Consider the following 15,464-nt stretch of genomic DNA (forward strand, 5'->3'; position numbering starts at 1 on the left):
AGTTAGACCTCAAATGCAACCAGGGCCGTCTTAAGCATATGTGGCGCCAGGGTGCAAAAATCCACCCGGCACCCCCCCCCCCAGGTTGCCCAGAGTTGTCGACCTTGTTGACCTTTGCTCAGGAAAATAAAGCAGGAAACATAAGGAGCCCAGCCCAACAAACCAGTCCGAGGCATCAACGTTGGGTGCCTTGTGGTGTAAGCAGCATGTGCTGGGTGGGCCTCTCCATGACCCTACACCAATCCCAGGCACGCCCTCAGCACCTCGCTCGCCCGCAGAACAGTTCCCATATCTTGTCTCTCCGCCTCCTCACCCCTTACCTCTCCCTTTTAATTTTAACCAGGTATTCAAATACATAATTTGTTTTTAACTGCAGGCTCAGTTCAAAAACATGTGAAGTAATTGATAGACTCTGGGTACTAGTAAAATGCTTTTTCTAAACATGATGTAATCATAAATAGTCTTGAAAAGTCCCCAAAATAAACTCTATACAAAACCAATTTTCTCTTAAGGCAACTGCAGGTTCTAGTGCAAGTCTTAAAAATGCAAAACACATGCCTAGCGGTCTGTTAAACAGCACTGGCAATAACATCAAATTTTGAGAGATATCACAGATCAATTCTCATCATGCTGACTACCCTCCTCAATTAAAATTCAGTTTTGTAATACTGTAAGAAACTGGCACATTGGAACTGATGTGATTAAAAGTGGAGGATTCTAGATTGATGTAGTAATTTAAAGAACATTTGTGGCATTCAAACTGCAAAAAAACATCCTGACAAAAATTGTCTCTCTTGCCACCCAACAATCTATCACAAAGACATTTACCAATGCACAGAGCAAGTCAACTGCTTCTAAGATGAGTTCTTGATGACCAATTCGAGTAACCCCCAGATCCTCCAGTTCTTGATGAGTGATACGTAGCAATTGATCTCCACCAATCTTTTCTCTCTCAAAATTCTTGATATATTGCTGCAGACAATCATCGAGACCTAAAACAAAAACAAACAAAACATGTGTGAAGGGAAGAATTATTTTTCTGTATAAATGAAATAAGGGGAAATCTAGATTAGACTGAAGAATTTAAGCAAAATGTTTCACAAACTGATCAACAGAGATTTGAACATTTGGATGAATATGGAAGGAAATGGTCGGAATCAAAATTCTTGTATAAAATTCTTTAGCTTTGTTGAAGCAGTAGTCCACTAATTTGTTCTCACACATATTCACCTTAAAGCCACATACCTTTAAACCCTAGTTTCAAACTAACTTTCAGCAGTGCTAATACTGACTGCAGTATTAGAATTTACAGTAGAATTTATGCAGAAACAATAAGGAATGGAGAAAATGAAGGCTCAAACCCATTGCCCAGTCCCTGCTAAATATGGTTAAGAGCTCAGCAATGTTAAGTTTGTCTGCACCTGGCCTATGTTGTTTTCTCATTCCTTGTACCATGCTCGCTTTCGTCACAACATACTAGCTCATTTCACGCTGGTTTCATTGTCATTTCTCAATTCTGTTTTAAATCCTTCTTAATTCTTCAGCCAGAACACCATGCAAACACCAGTCCCATACAAAGGCACGCATGACACTTGACTATACAAATAACAGCATAATTTTATGCATGTTTGGCACTTTTTTCACTTTTAAAATGATATAATTGTGGTTCAATGATAATATTAGTATTATGTATGTAGTATTATGTAAGTCTTTTAATGCTGGTCTTCAGGTGAACCTCACAAATTTAGCTGAATTCACCACACAGTCACAAATGCTGTTATTCAACCTAAAGCTTGGGCCTCTGGGTACTAGAACTGCTGATTTGCTAAAAAAATTAAGTGATTTGCACTTGAAGTAACTCAGTCTTCATGCTAAACAGTAAACTATTAAAACAGAACCCACAGTATGAAAAAAGTTGAAATCTTTGGAATAAAACTAAACTTTGATACAAAGAACTACAAGAAAATAAAAGAATATGGTCTGAGCATTATATAATGAATGGCCATTATGTAAAATATAATAAATAAAAATTTGGCATGGTTTCTTCATATTTGATACCAGAAATCTTTCTGACATACGTACTAAAGAAATCTCTCAAACATTGCTTTCAAATCTGAAAATATCCACTGAAAACAGAACACAGACTAGTTGACGTAATCTTAAATTTTTGGTAGCATCCTTTGTCAAGAGGGATGGGATGATGCAAAATGTGAAGGTTGCTTGCTTCAAAGAGCAAATGCCACATTAAAGGCAGCAGACCCTCTTCACACAGTGGTTATGTTCACACCAAGTGTGTAGTTTGCCTTATCAAGAATGTGCTTCTATGGTTTTGTGGAGTGAGCAATCCCAATTTCAGTTCAACATTAATTAAACTATGTCAACTTTCCTCAACCTGGTGCCCTCAATTCTAGTTCTAGGCCACAATTCCCATCAGCCACTGCCGTCATGGCCTATGGTCATGGGTGACAGAAGTTGTAGTCAAAAACATCTGGAAGGCACCAGCTGGAGAAGATATGCTACAAATATAGGGCAGTATGCAGCAAATGAACAACAGAAGGATGTCCAAGCAACACAAATAACTACAAGACTATTCAAAAAGTGTTCAAATCCACAGAAGTAGGAAACTGCCCAATGCTATTTTCCCATCCACCCCATAGAAAAAAATCCCTGCCAAACCAAATTTGCTGACATGAATCCATTATTAATTCCAACACCCTGTGAATTTGTCACAGATTATCAGCATTAAATGGGGAAATAAGCTTTCCTGATCCCAGTATGAGGATCAAAAAATCACAAATACATTTATCATACTTTTGGCCAATACTATCTGAACTTTCTTGGCTCTACTTTGCCTCATGAGATACACACACCTGAAACCAAGTGGACATGGTTAGTATGCAAGAACATTATACCAAGCAGGTCCAATTCCAGGCTTAAGAGGGCCTTTGGCCTAATGCCCCCACCAGCAAGCCAATGAGGCCTTACTTGGCAGCAGGCTGCAATGGTGCCCTCATGAGTGCTAGTATTTCAGAGCCATCATTTAGATATCATCCAACACAGCATCACTCCAGAGCATTATGGCTGGCACTACAACAGATACTACAGGGCACTGCAGGAAATTAAACAATAGGGTTCATTGGAGCCCTGGAAAAGCAGGGCCCTGGGTAATAATCAGCAGTAGAACCTCCTAGATTCCCAGCCACTGCCCCAAGATTATGAGTTCTGATGCTGCACCTCATACAGAGTCCAACTGTACTGGCCCTTCTAGACAGACATGGTCTCACCCTTCCACCTGATCTCCAATGAACTAAAATTTCGAGGGCCTTATTCATGCAGGGAATATTGTATACCACTCAGCTATCATCAAGGTTGGTGACCTAGAATCAAGTAGGTGGTATTTCCATATCAGACCCCTCCTGGAAGAGTGTAATGTTGCCTCATATAATGAGATAGCTATATCAGTGGTGAGAAAAGGCACACCACAAGCATTACACAAAGGCGTTTCGCATAATAAGTGTACTGTGATTACCAACAATGATATAAGTCTTAAGAAGTCAGAAAGCTGTTGCACCTATAACCAGTTTATGGAATTCAGATTTGCATGTGTGCTGAATAAAGCATCTTAACTATATTTTTAGGTCAAAGACAAATTTCATTCATCAAAACTTAATACTTGAGACATGCATTAAATCCTAAGACATCTGTTCTACAAGCAAGTGTTAAATACTTGCAAGTAAAATAATAGCTGTCATTTTGAATAAGTTAGTGCCATAAATTAACAACATTTTATCATCCTTTTTTTTACTAAATATTAAAGCTCTTTTGATGCTCATGATTTAATTACTGCACTGAAGTCCTATTTCAACAACTGCAAAATGCAATCAGGTGGGACAGATTGTTCTTGATCTTATGTCAAAACTTGTGTGATTTTAATATAATAATTTGATGGTAATGTTACAATTACAATGCATCACTGGAATAGAAATTTATTTCTTCCATGAAACAGTTGCTTTACGATAAGAGAGCTAAGTATCAATTATTTCTGAACGCAATAGGAAAATAAGGGTAAGGGTTTTGACCTAGCAACATATGCAATGACTTTATAACAGGACAAGCACTGTTCAGCAATTTCATGGTTGAACATAATAAGAGTCTCTGTTCACTTCCCCCCAGTAAGTTGTTTAACGATTTGGTCATTTCCAAGATACAGCTGTGCAAACAATATTTCATGTCTAACTAGTCATCATTGTGTCTTAGTCCTTAGCTTACCTACCTCTCTCACACACTTCCTGGGCAGGGCAGTGATGAGAAAAATCAAGTTACACACATGTACTAGCAGATATAAATATTGAAAATATTCTAAAGATCAAGTCATGTAATAATTTTATTACCTTTCAGAATCCTTGTACAAGTCAGCCATATTAGGCTATAGAATCTTAGGGGTTAGCCACTCGCTTTCAAAAATTAAAGTCACTGAATAAGTAAATGAGGTTGTTTCTTTCAAAATGAAGGAGGCCTTTAGACCAAAAAAAGCATATGAACACACAATAATTGATTGATTGATTTTAAAATAATTATTTGGGGCATCTTAACTGATACTTGTGGATCATATTTTGGAAGTGTTTTTAACATGGTAACATTTAGTTCAAATGAAAATGTTCAATCGCCTAAGAAAAAATCATGTATATGAGAAAAGTTCCAATTTTAGTTCATACATAGGTACTAAATGTTATAACCAGTAATTCAAAAACAGTTCCTGACACTTTCCAAACATAGACCAAAACCTCCTCCTGGGAGCCATCATGCCAAATTGGGCACCAATATTGTCAGAAGCATCCAAATTGGTGCAGTTTGTAACTGTCAGACCAAACTGGATGATGTCACATGAAACTTAGGAAAAATATATTTATTGGCATACAAATCAGCATGGTTTGGAACAGTTTGTTCTGCCATCTTGATTCAAAATGGGGTCCAACCATTTCTAAAAGTAAACCAAGGGCTGCTTCCTGATCTCAGTAAAAGTCTTGCCAAATTGGGTGACAATATATTCAGAGGCATCCAAATCAGTGCTGTTTAGAATGGATCAGTCTACCATCTTGATTCAAAATGGTGTCTGTCCAAACATAGGCCAAAAAAGCACTCATTGATCTTAGCAACCGTCACGTCAAATAGGCCATGCTAACTCCATGGGCATCAAAATTGCTGCAGTTTGGAACATTTCAGTCCACCATCTTAATTCAAAATGGTACACAATGTTAATCAAACATAAACAAAAATTGGCTTCTCCACTTTGGGAACTGTCACACTAAGTTTGGCAACCATATCACAAAAGGAATTCAAATGCATGGAGAACAGACAGACGGGCAAAATATATAGCCGACATACAAAATTGCATGGAAATCTGTAAAAATACAAACTGCATGGAAATCTGAAGAAAAAAAACAATTAAGAACTACCGGTATACAGGAAACTTACATAATTGTTGAAATTCCCAGAATCTCAAAGCGTTTGTATACAAAGCTAAGGATGCAATTCTTGTGATACTGACACATTCTAAATATCAGTCTAGCTAGGGAGGGGGAACACCTCATATATTCTTACATATATGTAGAAATAAAATTATTAATAGCATTAACATTTACTATTACTAAGCACTGGAAACATAGCAGTTAGCTTTTGTAGTATGACCGGCTTCATTAAGATTTGCAAGATTTTGATAACTGTTGGGGGAAACCCTCATTATATAAGGCAATCAATATATTAGTTTAAAATATTATTGTGCTTAACATTGTTTCCTCAAATAGTAAAAACAGTTAAAGTGTAAAACAGCCCAAATGCATTGTGTCCTGTGTTATAGGGTTGTTTTGAAAATCCAACATATCTTGTGAATAGCATGGTCAATACACAGATACTTTAGGAAACAGCCTTCCAAATTTACTGACCCAATGCCCATTCTTAGACATTTCAAGCAGCAGTTTTGTTTAGCCCTGGTTCCTTATGTAAAATATCTCAATCTGAAGCTGAGAATTTGGGCATGCAAAAAAATATATGACATGGCAGTTATGTTTTCCTCAAATTGGTTAACACTGTCCAGGGGAACAAGCCCATACCCTGCCCATGGCCTGCATTGGGTATTGATCATTGCAGCGTTGTTCTTAAGTGAGAGGCCAAAGGTTTTTGTCTCAGCCTATGAAGCTGATGTATTTATCTATACTTCTTCACTTTTCTATTCAATAGTATTATTTGCTGAACATCAATAAACATACATATATGACTTGTATACAATGTATCTGTAGCAGTTGCCAGACCTGTTGCTGAGGAAAGGGAATGCCGGATGAAACAATGAACACCACGTGAAATTTTATATTAAGTATCGTAGAGATTGAAAATATTATGCCTGTATACCAGAGTCATGTGTGATAAGTGATGGTTTTGCTAGTAAAGCCAATAACTTCTGAAATTATTACTGTATTTTTATTGTGAGTATTGTGCTAATGTTTGTTTATCCCCAAGTGTTTCTTCCAACCATCCCAGCTTAGGCCAAAAGAGTGGTCTTCTGCTGCTTATCAGTTTGTGCCAAATTTGTTGTTTGCTTATTAATGTTGAAAACTTCACCTAACGTATGCTAACCATAGTTTTTAGAGCAGTATTTTTGTTCTTATATATTATTTATTAATAAGCATATACTTTAAGTAATATGTTAAATAATAATAGCAAACTATATCAGTAGCATTTAGTATTGGTGTGTGTTAGAAGTTAGCTGACACACAAAGCAAATATATGAGTTTTAGGTCTATGCAAGCAACTAGATACAATGCTAAGCAAATAATAATCATAGCAGAAGCAGAAGCAGCTGGGTTCTTTATAACAAAACCGAAACCTGATTGGGGCTATTTGAAGCTTATAATAAATCTCATGTGTTTGTTTTATTTGTAGGCCCAATCAATGGACTAGGTTTATGGAAGACATAACAAGCAATAACCACACAGAAACACACAGAATAATATTGTGAAAAGACAACATATTTACGAACGATATTTCTGTTCTTTCTCAGCTTGACTGATAGTCATTGAAAGAACAAAATATCACTGCAAATGCCAAATCACACCTCTTAAAGTCTCTTCTCCACAGATCATTTTGTTGAGAGCCAGCTGGCAGCAAGAGTCATGTTCTCTTTCCCCTATCCTCCAAGGTTCTGTTAAGGAGGAAGGCCCCTTTCCTAAGGCCAATTTTCTAAGCCTGCCAGATCACTTCTTTCTGAGAGTGAAATGCCAAATGCCATTGCTCCTCTCCCCATTTTTTCTGCTCCAAACTACACAACCACAACAGAGACTACTATTTCAGCTAGCTCAAAGGTGGATTAATTCAGGTGAAGGACTGGATCAGTGGAAAGCTAGGAAAACACAGTAAAACCAGATTGCTTTGGAACAATAACTACTATAAAGCAATGCAATAGTTGAATTGTTCCTGTTTTTTTGTTACCTGAAAATTACAATTTGCTAATTGCAAGAACAGTTCAAATACACTTTTTCTATTAAGTATATCTAAAAATATGCTAATATCCTTTCTTAGTAATATGAAGAATATCACCTGTGATATATATTCATTTTACAGAAAATGAACAAAAACAAAATTAAACAAAAATCTAAATAATTCCTGACAATATGCATTTAATCATCACTTCAAAACAGAATGTATAACTTATCAGACTTTAGAAAATGCTTTGAAGCTCTCTCAGTTACTCCATAACTACACTGATGAATGACATACACATAGCTCACATCTGTCAAGGGCATCATTTCCACTTACAATTATCATTATCCAAACTGTCCTCCCTATCATGTTAACTTCCACTCATGTTGTCATGTACCTTCAAAATACATGTTTGATAGCTGTGTAGAATCACTTTGCAGTAATATACTGGCACTCAAGTAATTTCCACAACACAAGATATCAGCTGCAAAACTATTTCAGCAACAGGTGGTTTATCTGGGAGACTATTAATACCTTACCCTCCTCCATAGTCCAATCAAATAATATTTCAAGGCTGGGTATCAGCAGTTTCAGATCTCTTGTATCACAAAACAGCATAGTGATAAGCACATATTTCAGTTAATTGTTAGTCCATCTAGTTCAATAACTTAATCCTAAAATCAAAGATAGGAAAGATTGGGGGGGCCAAGTACCAGTGCTCTTGCTAGATTTATGATGGCACAATACTTAAAATTTATGAAAGTTACTCCCCAGCCATTCATATGTAGGAAATAAGCATCACACCTATGTTAATTATAAATTACAAAGTGTTATAAAATAGTCTTGAGTCATTCATCCATGTTTTCTTATTGCTTCAGGGCAAATGTTGACATTTCCATCATTACATTCCCTACTGTCATGTTCTTCATGCATTCAATATTGAAGAACAAGAGAGCAAGACATTAAATACCTGGCTTGGTTTATTTATTAAGATACATAATAAGGTCAGCCCTTACAAACAAAGGCAGGCTCTTTTAAAGATTCTGATAGTCCAGGGGCAAAATGTTAATTTGAGCCCTTCTGTACCTCACTGCACCATGGGTCAATGTAATTTCACCCCTCAACTTGGGTGGGGGATTAAATATGCATATAATCCCACCCAAAAAAGTCTGTATTTGATATCAGAAGCAGTATGCTAAGATGCTATGCCTCTCAGTTCAAGGACAATATGTATGACAGATTCAATTGCAATGTATGCCAGGGTGTATCCAGAAAAGGTATTGAAACCCAATTCAATAAATTTATTGGGGTCCACTGTAATTTGTACACACAGCTTGCACTGATACATGCATTGGAATTTGGAATTTGTGAAAATAGTGTGTGCTGCTACAACATACCTGTGCATTGTGTGCATACTTTGTTACTGTGAGCTACATTCCATCAAATTTAGAAGCCTACACAGAAAATAATCAGAAGTGGAAATTTTACAGCACTGTTGCAGAAGAGTGTTATATGCAAGCTTCACACAGGAGACAAAACTTTCTTTGGAGTGAGGGATGCAGCTGCCATTGCATGCGTGGAACAGACTTCCACTTCCTCTCTTCCTGCAGCTACCCACACACCCTCAGAATCAGCTCCAGAAGGTTAGGAGACCCTCCAGGTTTTCAGGGCATGCAGGAGGGGCATAGGAAGAAGAAGAAATTCTGTTGCATGAACAGAACCTGCTTACTCAGAGTTGCAGGCAACTCATAGTTAAGGGAGCACACTTCCTCCTTCTCATCAATTCAATTTAAAAATAATAAATGAGGTTCTTCTCGGTAGGAGAGGAGCTGCAGGACTTAGTGCAAGATCCTCCATGCTGCAACCTGGAAGCCTTGAACAGCTTGAAAGGAAGCTCCCTGGATCTGTAGTCCTTTCTCAAAACACTGCACCACAGCCCAAACAATCCCTATTGTCATTAAAGGCCTGCAGTATATTCCAGAAATGTCACAGCAGAAGAAGTCACAAAATAATTATTATGTATTATTGTAATGTATTTATAATATTAGGACATCTCACAGTGCTTTTTCCACATAAGGTTTATGTTGTAAGAATTCAAATAATGTACACTGCTGCATATTAGATCTAATCAGAAGTCAGATAAACAAACTTTTAATAACTGATATTATAACAGCTTGTGTAGCCAGGAAATTATAAAGCTGCATGGCATAAGGCTATATTAAAATTCATTACAATGGTATGCCCTGGCTTAAGTTACACCTTTGAAGCCTACAACAAAATTTACACATGAGTAGATCTGCTAGGTGGCAGCACTCCCAATTATCCTGCCTTCCACCTGAACTGGCAGCTGTGAGCCTTTCTCAGACAAATGATCTACCATGACAGAGACCAGGGTTTCTACAAATGAAAAGATTAAATGTTTCTGTTTGTTCATATGTAAACTTTTCCTGCAATCCTCCTGTGACTGGACATAAGATTTGGTTCTTCTGCTTCTCCTCCCCATATTTTCAATCTCTATAGTACTAGCAGAAGCCTCAGGGTACATGGAAGTGGGAATAGAGAAAAACTACAGCTGTAAACACAGAAAGAAAACCAAAGGTTTTTGTCACACAATGGCATGCCCCATGCAAGAATAATGCTTATTTTATTTTAGCTAAACACATTTCTTAATGAGCAAGTGCGCTTTTTGGTATTCATAAAAACAGAGTCTGGTGAGGAAAAACAATGAAGTCATAATATAGGATACTTTCAAGCATGTTAATGTTATTGAAAACTTGTTTGTGCACATAAGTGAGTTTGGGCTACTATTATCTTCTCTTCCCAAGTCCATTAAGTGTGAAGTGGATATACCAGTAAAGAAAAAACTGGAAAATAGCTAATTGATTTTCTTTTAGAAACACAAACAGCAGTTTTTTAAACAGGGAAACCAGTCACTAGTACTACACAAATTAAACTTAGAGGTAAAGGCTTGTAACTTCTGCTTTATTAGTCAAAATATTCAGACCTCAGTCCTATACCTAATGACCTGAAAGTAAGCCACACTGAACTTAATTCTAAGTAGGATTGATCTAAAATAAAGACCCAGAAACGCAACAGCAACAACCCCCGCAACAAAAAAATCCCCCAAACAACACCCCAGGGATCTTGAGGCAAGTCACAACCATTTAAAATGCAAAAAGCAAATGATATTTCCCAATCCATCTGTTTAATGTTGCAAAGAACATGGCCATGTTGTCCCATGCATTACATGCACAATATGCACATACACAACCAATTCAGAAACCAAATGTTCTAAGTAGGCATCAACTGAATGGTAATGAAATTAACTAGTTTCATTGATTCCAATAGAATAAGGTCAAAGTATTAGACCTTCCATTTTTATGAAGCATTTTACCATAATACTGTCTACTGTTTTGCAGTTTTGCTGAACAGCAAATCATTGCCCTGTTTCGGGAACTGTGTATATAGGTAATAAGCATTATTAAACAGACTTACATAACTATTTATGGAAATACTTACAAGAGTTAAATAACTAAGACCATATGCCTCAAGTTTTAAGGAGGATGAAATTGCTATGCATTAGAAAGGTAAAGAAGTCTGAGAAATAATACCCACAACATAGCAGTTCTTCATAAATCAGTCATTCAATTGCACCAGCTTCACAGATATATTTGATACTAGCTAGATTTATTCACGCTACAAGCTAGGATTAGAGAACTCCAGTTTTCATACTTGGGATTTTATAAAATAAATATGAAAACTGGAGTTATCTCTAATACATGAAAGCCTTTCCTGTAACCCACATTCATATGTTCATATTGTTGTTTTTACACTGGGAAGGCAAACAAGCAGAAAGATGATAAGTATAGTCAAAAGCAATGCCAGTATAAACAATGTATCTTAAAATATGGGCTATTTATGCTAAAAGCCTCAAAGTATATCCTTGGGTGCTCGGGATAAGCAGGCATAATTTCATATTCTGTGATACATTTCACAATGAAATATTGATTTCCAATGCTTCATTTAGAAGCTCCATGTTTGGAAAATTACATGGGATGTTTTAAAAAAAGAATATTACTGCTCTTTCAAAAAACCACCACCACCACCACCACCACCACTGTACACAGTGGCGTAGCGTGGGTTGTCAGCACCCGGGGCAAGGCAAGTAATTTGCGCCCCCTAACCCGTGCATTTGCGCCCCCTAACCTGTGGATTTGCGCCCCCTAACCCATGGATTTGCCCTAACCCCAGATGTTGCGCCCGGTGCGGCCGGCCCCCCCTGCACCCCCCACGCTACGCCACTGACTGTACACACAATTGTCCTCTTATAATACTTATCACATCTTGGAGCCTTCAAGGAAATGTTACAAAATGAAACTGTAGCTAAACCAATCTATTGAGACACATTGTGTAGAAAGTTGATGTAATATTTTTTTACACATGATTTTAAAAAATCTAAACCACCTAGAATTTTCATTTTAAAATAAAGACAAATACAAGCATCTTTCACATGTTTGGAGCTGTGATCCTAATCACACATTTCCTGAGAGTAAATCCTATTTAATAAACTGGAAATTACTTCAGAGAAAATAATGTACTGGAAACATGTACTGAATCAGGCTGAAAAGCTCCCACTGAAATCAATGAGGTTTAAGTATATATTCCCTGCCAAGCCACTACCAAACAGTGAGTAAGCAAAATACTAAATGGCAAGAAACTGCCTGTTTCAAGAGTGCTGACTGAAACACGCTCTCCTTGAAAAGTAGGGGAGCATATCTACTGAAAGAGATAGAAGCACATTTGACAACAGTGGCTACTAAGCTTACAGTGCAATTCTATGCATGTTTAAGCAGACTTAAGTTCACAGCATTCAACAGAGCTAGAGTGTGTTTAAGAGTGGGCCACAGATGGACCTCAGCTGTTTCAGTCAAGCAGCAGCTGGATGTAACGAAGAGGTGAGGCACAATTTCTCATTTTATCAGCCATGTAAAAATAAAAAATGTCAGTTTCCTCAAAGTTACAACCCACAAATAAAGCAATGGCTTTAATTAGTGGGTAAATAGCAGTATCTAAGCCCACATCCTTAAAAAAGCTCTGTTTCTGATGCTATCAATAATAAAAAATGATGCTAGGAATGGACAATGGACTGACAATTGCTAGTGGAGGAAAGCTAGAGAGAGCCGACTAAAAGAAATCTCATTCCAACCTCAAAAGTGATGCCAGCAGGGCTAAAAGAGCAAAATGGGAATGACAAAAAGACAGCTGCTGAAAGTGAGTGCTACAGCAGCTCAGCTGCTATTGTGGTGCTCCTTGCTTGGCTTGAAGGGAAACAAGTGGAATGCTTAGGAGCAGCAGTACACGTCAATGTATGTACCATTTTAAAGGACACCAGACTGTCACTCTCTATGAGATGCAAACACACCATGTTCTCCGTTTACCCTCCTTCCTCCAGTAGTTTTGTTTCACAGCGCACATGCTTCCCATGGCATGTGATGCTGTGCCACCTTCCCAGCACTCTGACCCGAAGATCAGCTTTGCAAGGCCCATGCAGGGCTGTCGTCCCAGCTGCTCCCTCCCTTGCCAGGTCACGCCGCCACCAGAGCCACTGTTCCTCCAGTATGCTGGCGCTGTTATTGCAGCCCCTCTCCTCAAGAGGCGCTGCTGCGTCTTGGCACCTGCTCTCCACTATCTCCCTTGTCATCCTCCTCCATCACCGCCCCTCGCCCCCTGGCCAGGATTGTTTTAGCATTCCTCCACAGTTCCATATGGCCTCTTGGCCATTCTGGGTCGCTGGCTCGCATTTCGCCAAGTGCTCCGAATGGAAGGCATATTTACAAACAGCCACAGGGTATTATGATTACGCTTATTAAACGCCCTTAGCCTTCCTTTTCCAAATTAACCTCCTTAGGTAGTTGTTGCTTTTTAAATTTCTATTTCGTCTGGCGATCGGGGCTTTTAATCTATCTTTGCTAAAAGTTTTTTTTTAAAAAAAAAAGCCACTCCAATCTCAGCTCGTCGCCTAACCGGGGGAACGAGGGGTCGGTATCCTAACTGCCCAAGAACTAAGTACCGTAAATGAATGGGAGGCTGGAAGATGTGGCTCGAGGCAACTGCATGCCTCGGATGAGGTCAGAAGTAGATGTCCGGGCGCTACACTGGAGCACTGCAAGTTAGCCTGCAGTGAGCAGCTGAGCCTCTGCCCAGGGCGACACGAAAGCGCGAGATGAGGCTGGGAAGGCGCGGTGGGTGTCTTCCTCCATTCGCCCCGCGAGAAAGCAAACAGCACCTGCCAAGCGGCGCCTCGAGTCCACGGGGACACGAAGCAAAACCAAAACCTAAAAACGAATGGCAAACCCAGAAAGCCAGCTCGAGCCGAGCTGCCGCCTCTCTGTGCGTCTAACGTCGAGAACCTGCTTAAGACATCCAGCCAGCTTTTCCAACATTCAACTCTCCCACGACACTCAAACATGCGAGGGGAAGGCAAGCCACGCCGTTCCCTCAGAGGGAGGGGAGGCCGGGGGGCACCCAGCCACCTCCCGCCGCCGCCGCCCCTGAGCTTGCTCTTTACCTTTCATCCAGTCCACCACTTGGCTCGGGGTCCATTTACTGACAGGTTCCATAATGAGCGCCATGGGGGAAACTTTGCGAGAAGTGGTGTCTCCTCCTCAGAAACCGCGAAAAGAAAGGCAGGTGGCGGGTCCAGCTGGCCTACGAGCCGCGATAGAGTTGGGGGTTTTGAGGGGTTCTGGGGGTCGTATTTCAGCTTCTTGCCGGTTAAGGCGCGAAACGGCAGAGAGCGGAGAAAGCAGCAGCAGCAGCAGCGAGGCTGCCTTGGGAAAGAAAAAAAATCCTCGCCTTCCTCTCACGGCTCGTCTCCTCTCGCTTGTGTGTGAGCGGGTCGGTGGGGCGCGCGGCTGCGCGCGTGTGCGTATCGGCGCCTCTGGGGGCTTTCAGTTCATGTTGCCTCCTCAGCAGGGAGCGGGAGAAGAGGGCTGCTGCTGCACCCGCACGCTCCGACGCCTCCTGCCTGCCGCCCCCTCTGACCTGCGGGCGAGAGGCGGCGGCGGCGGCTGCCGCTCCAGGATGCTGGGGGACGTTGTCCGGCGCTGCTCACGAGCACCGAAGGCGCTTAATGGAGCGGCGACGGCGGCAGCAGCGACGCCGGGAGCCCCGCGCTCTCGCCGCGTTTGTTCCCAGAGCTGTTCCCTCGCGGAGCTGCACGCTTGCCGCGCGTTTTCCTTTCTCTGTCTCTCTCTCTCTCGCTCCCCTCGCAGCCCCCACCTCTCTCACACTGGCGGAAATGACGAGAGTTCAGAGCCGAAAATATCTGAAGTCAAGCAGCCCCCTGAGCGCCCTGGGGAGGGGGCTGCATGTGGGACTTGCAAGCGGGGGTTCGAGCGCCCGGAGAGAGATGCCCTCCTCGCGCTGCTATGGAGTCGGAGGGAGTGAAAGGGAGCGTAGGAGGGCGCGCGCGCGCATCCCCTCCCGCGGGGAAGGGAGGAGGAGCGCGCGAAGACTCCCTGCTCCGAAGCAGCGCGAGGCCTCGGCGGTAGGTGCAGCACCTGCCTGGCGGAGCGAGGCGCCTGCTTATCCCTCCAGCGTTTCCTGACTTTAAAGCTCTTCCCAGGGGAACGGAGGAGGGAATTACCATGAGGTTATGATGCATACATTACTGAGGGGGAGGAAATCCAGCGGGGCGGGGGTGGCTGCGCGGAGAGCGGATTAGGTATTTCTGTGTGGGCTAGGAAGGTAATTGCTGAGAAAAGCCCTTGGCTCAGGGTGGGGAGGGGGATAGGAACATCATTTTTTATTAGGATGATTCTATTTCACATACTTTAGATCAGCATTCGGAAGCTGTCAGAATAAATGGACCTCCAAAGGAATGGTTATTTCCTTATTTGGCTGCTCAATGTACAGTATGTGATGGATGGCACAGAACAATAAATGCTGTTATCTTTAAATTGCTCTGATTCCAGAAATCACATCTTTCC

At 40.7% G+C, this 15,464-nt stretch overlaps 1 protein-coding gene across 10 annotated transcripts in view; it reads right to left on the bottom strand.

Annotated features, from left to right (window-relative positions):
* CNKSR2 (connector enhancer of kinase suppressor of Ras 2) overlaps positions 1 to 15,077 on the bottom strand; it is a 131,268-nt gene extending 116,191 nt beyond the window's left edge. For 6 of the 10 annotated variants that reach the window (XM_077927419.1, XM_028727525.2, XM_077927421.1 and 3 more), the window contains exons 1-2: positions 14,042 to 15,076; positions 829 to 992 (exon numbers count right to left, since the gene is read on the bottom strand). In XM_077927419.1, coding sequence (XP_077783545.1) covers positions 829 to 992; positions 14,042 to 14,105 — 228 coding nt within the window. In that variant the 5' untranslated portion in view covers positions 14,106 to 15,076. Of the gene's footprint in view, positions 1 to 828; positions 993 to 14,041 lie in introns of all 10 variants that reach the window. The other 4 variants (XR_013392625.1, XM_028727518.2, XR_013392626.1 and 1 more) reach the window with 2 other exon arrangements.
* Positions 15,078 to 15,464: the final 387 nt, after the last annotated feature.

Source organism: Podarcis muralis, chromosome 4 (genome assembly GCF_964188315.1).
Source record: "Podarcis muralis chromosome 4, rPodMur119.hap1.1, whole genome shotgun sequence".
Taxonomy (NCBI): Eukaryota; Metazoa; Chordata; class Lepidosauria; order Squamata; family Lacertidae; genus Podarcis; species Podarcis muralis.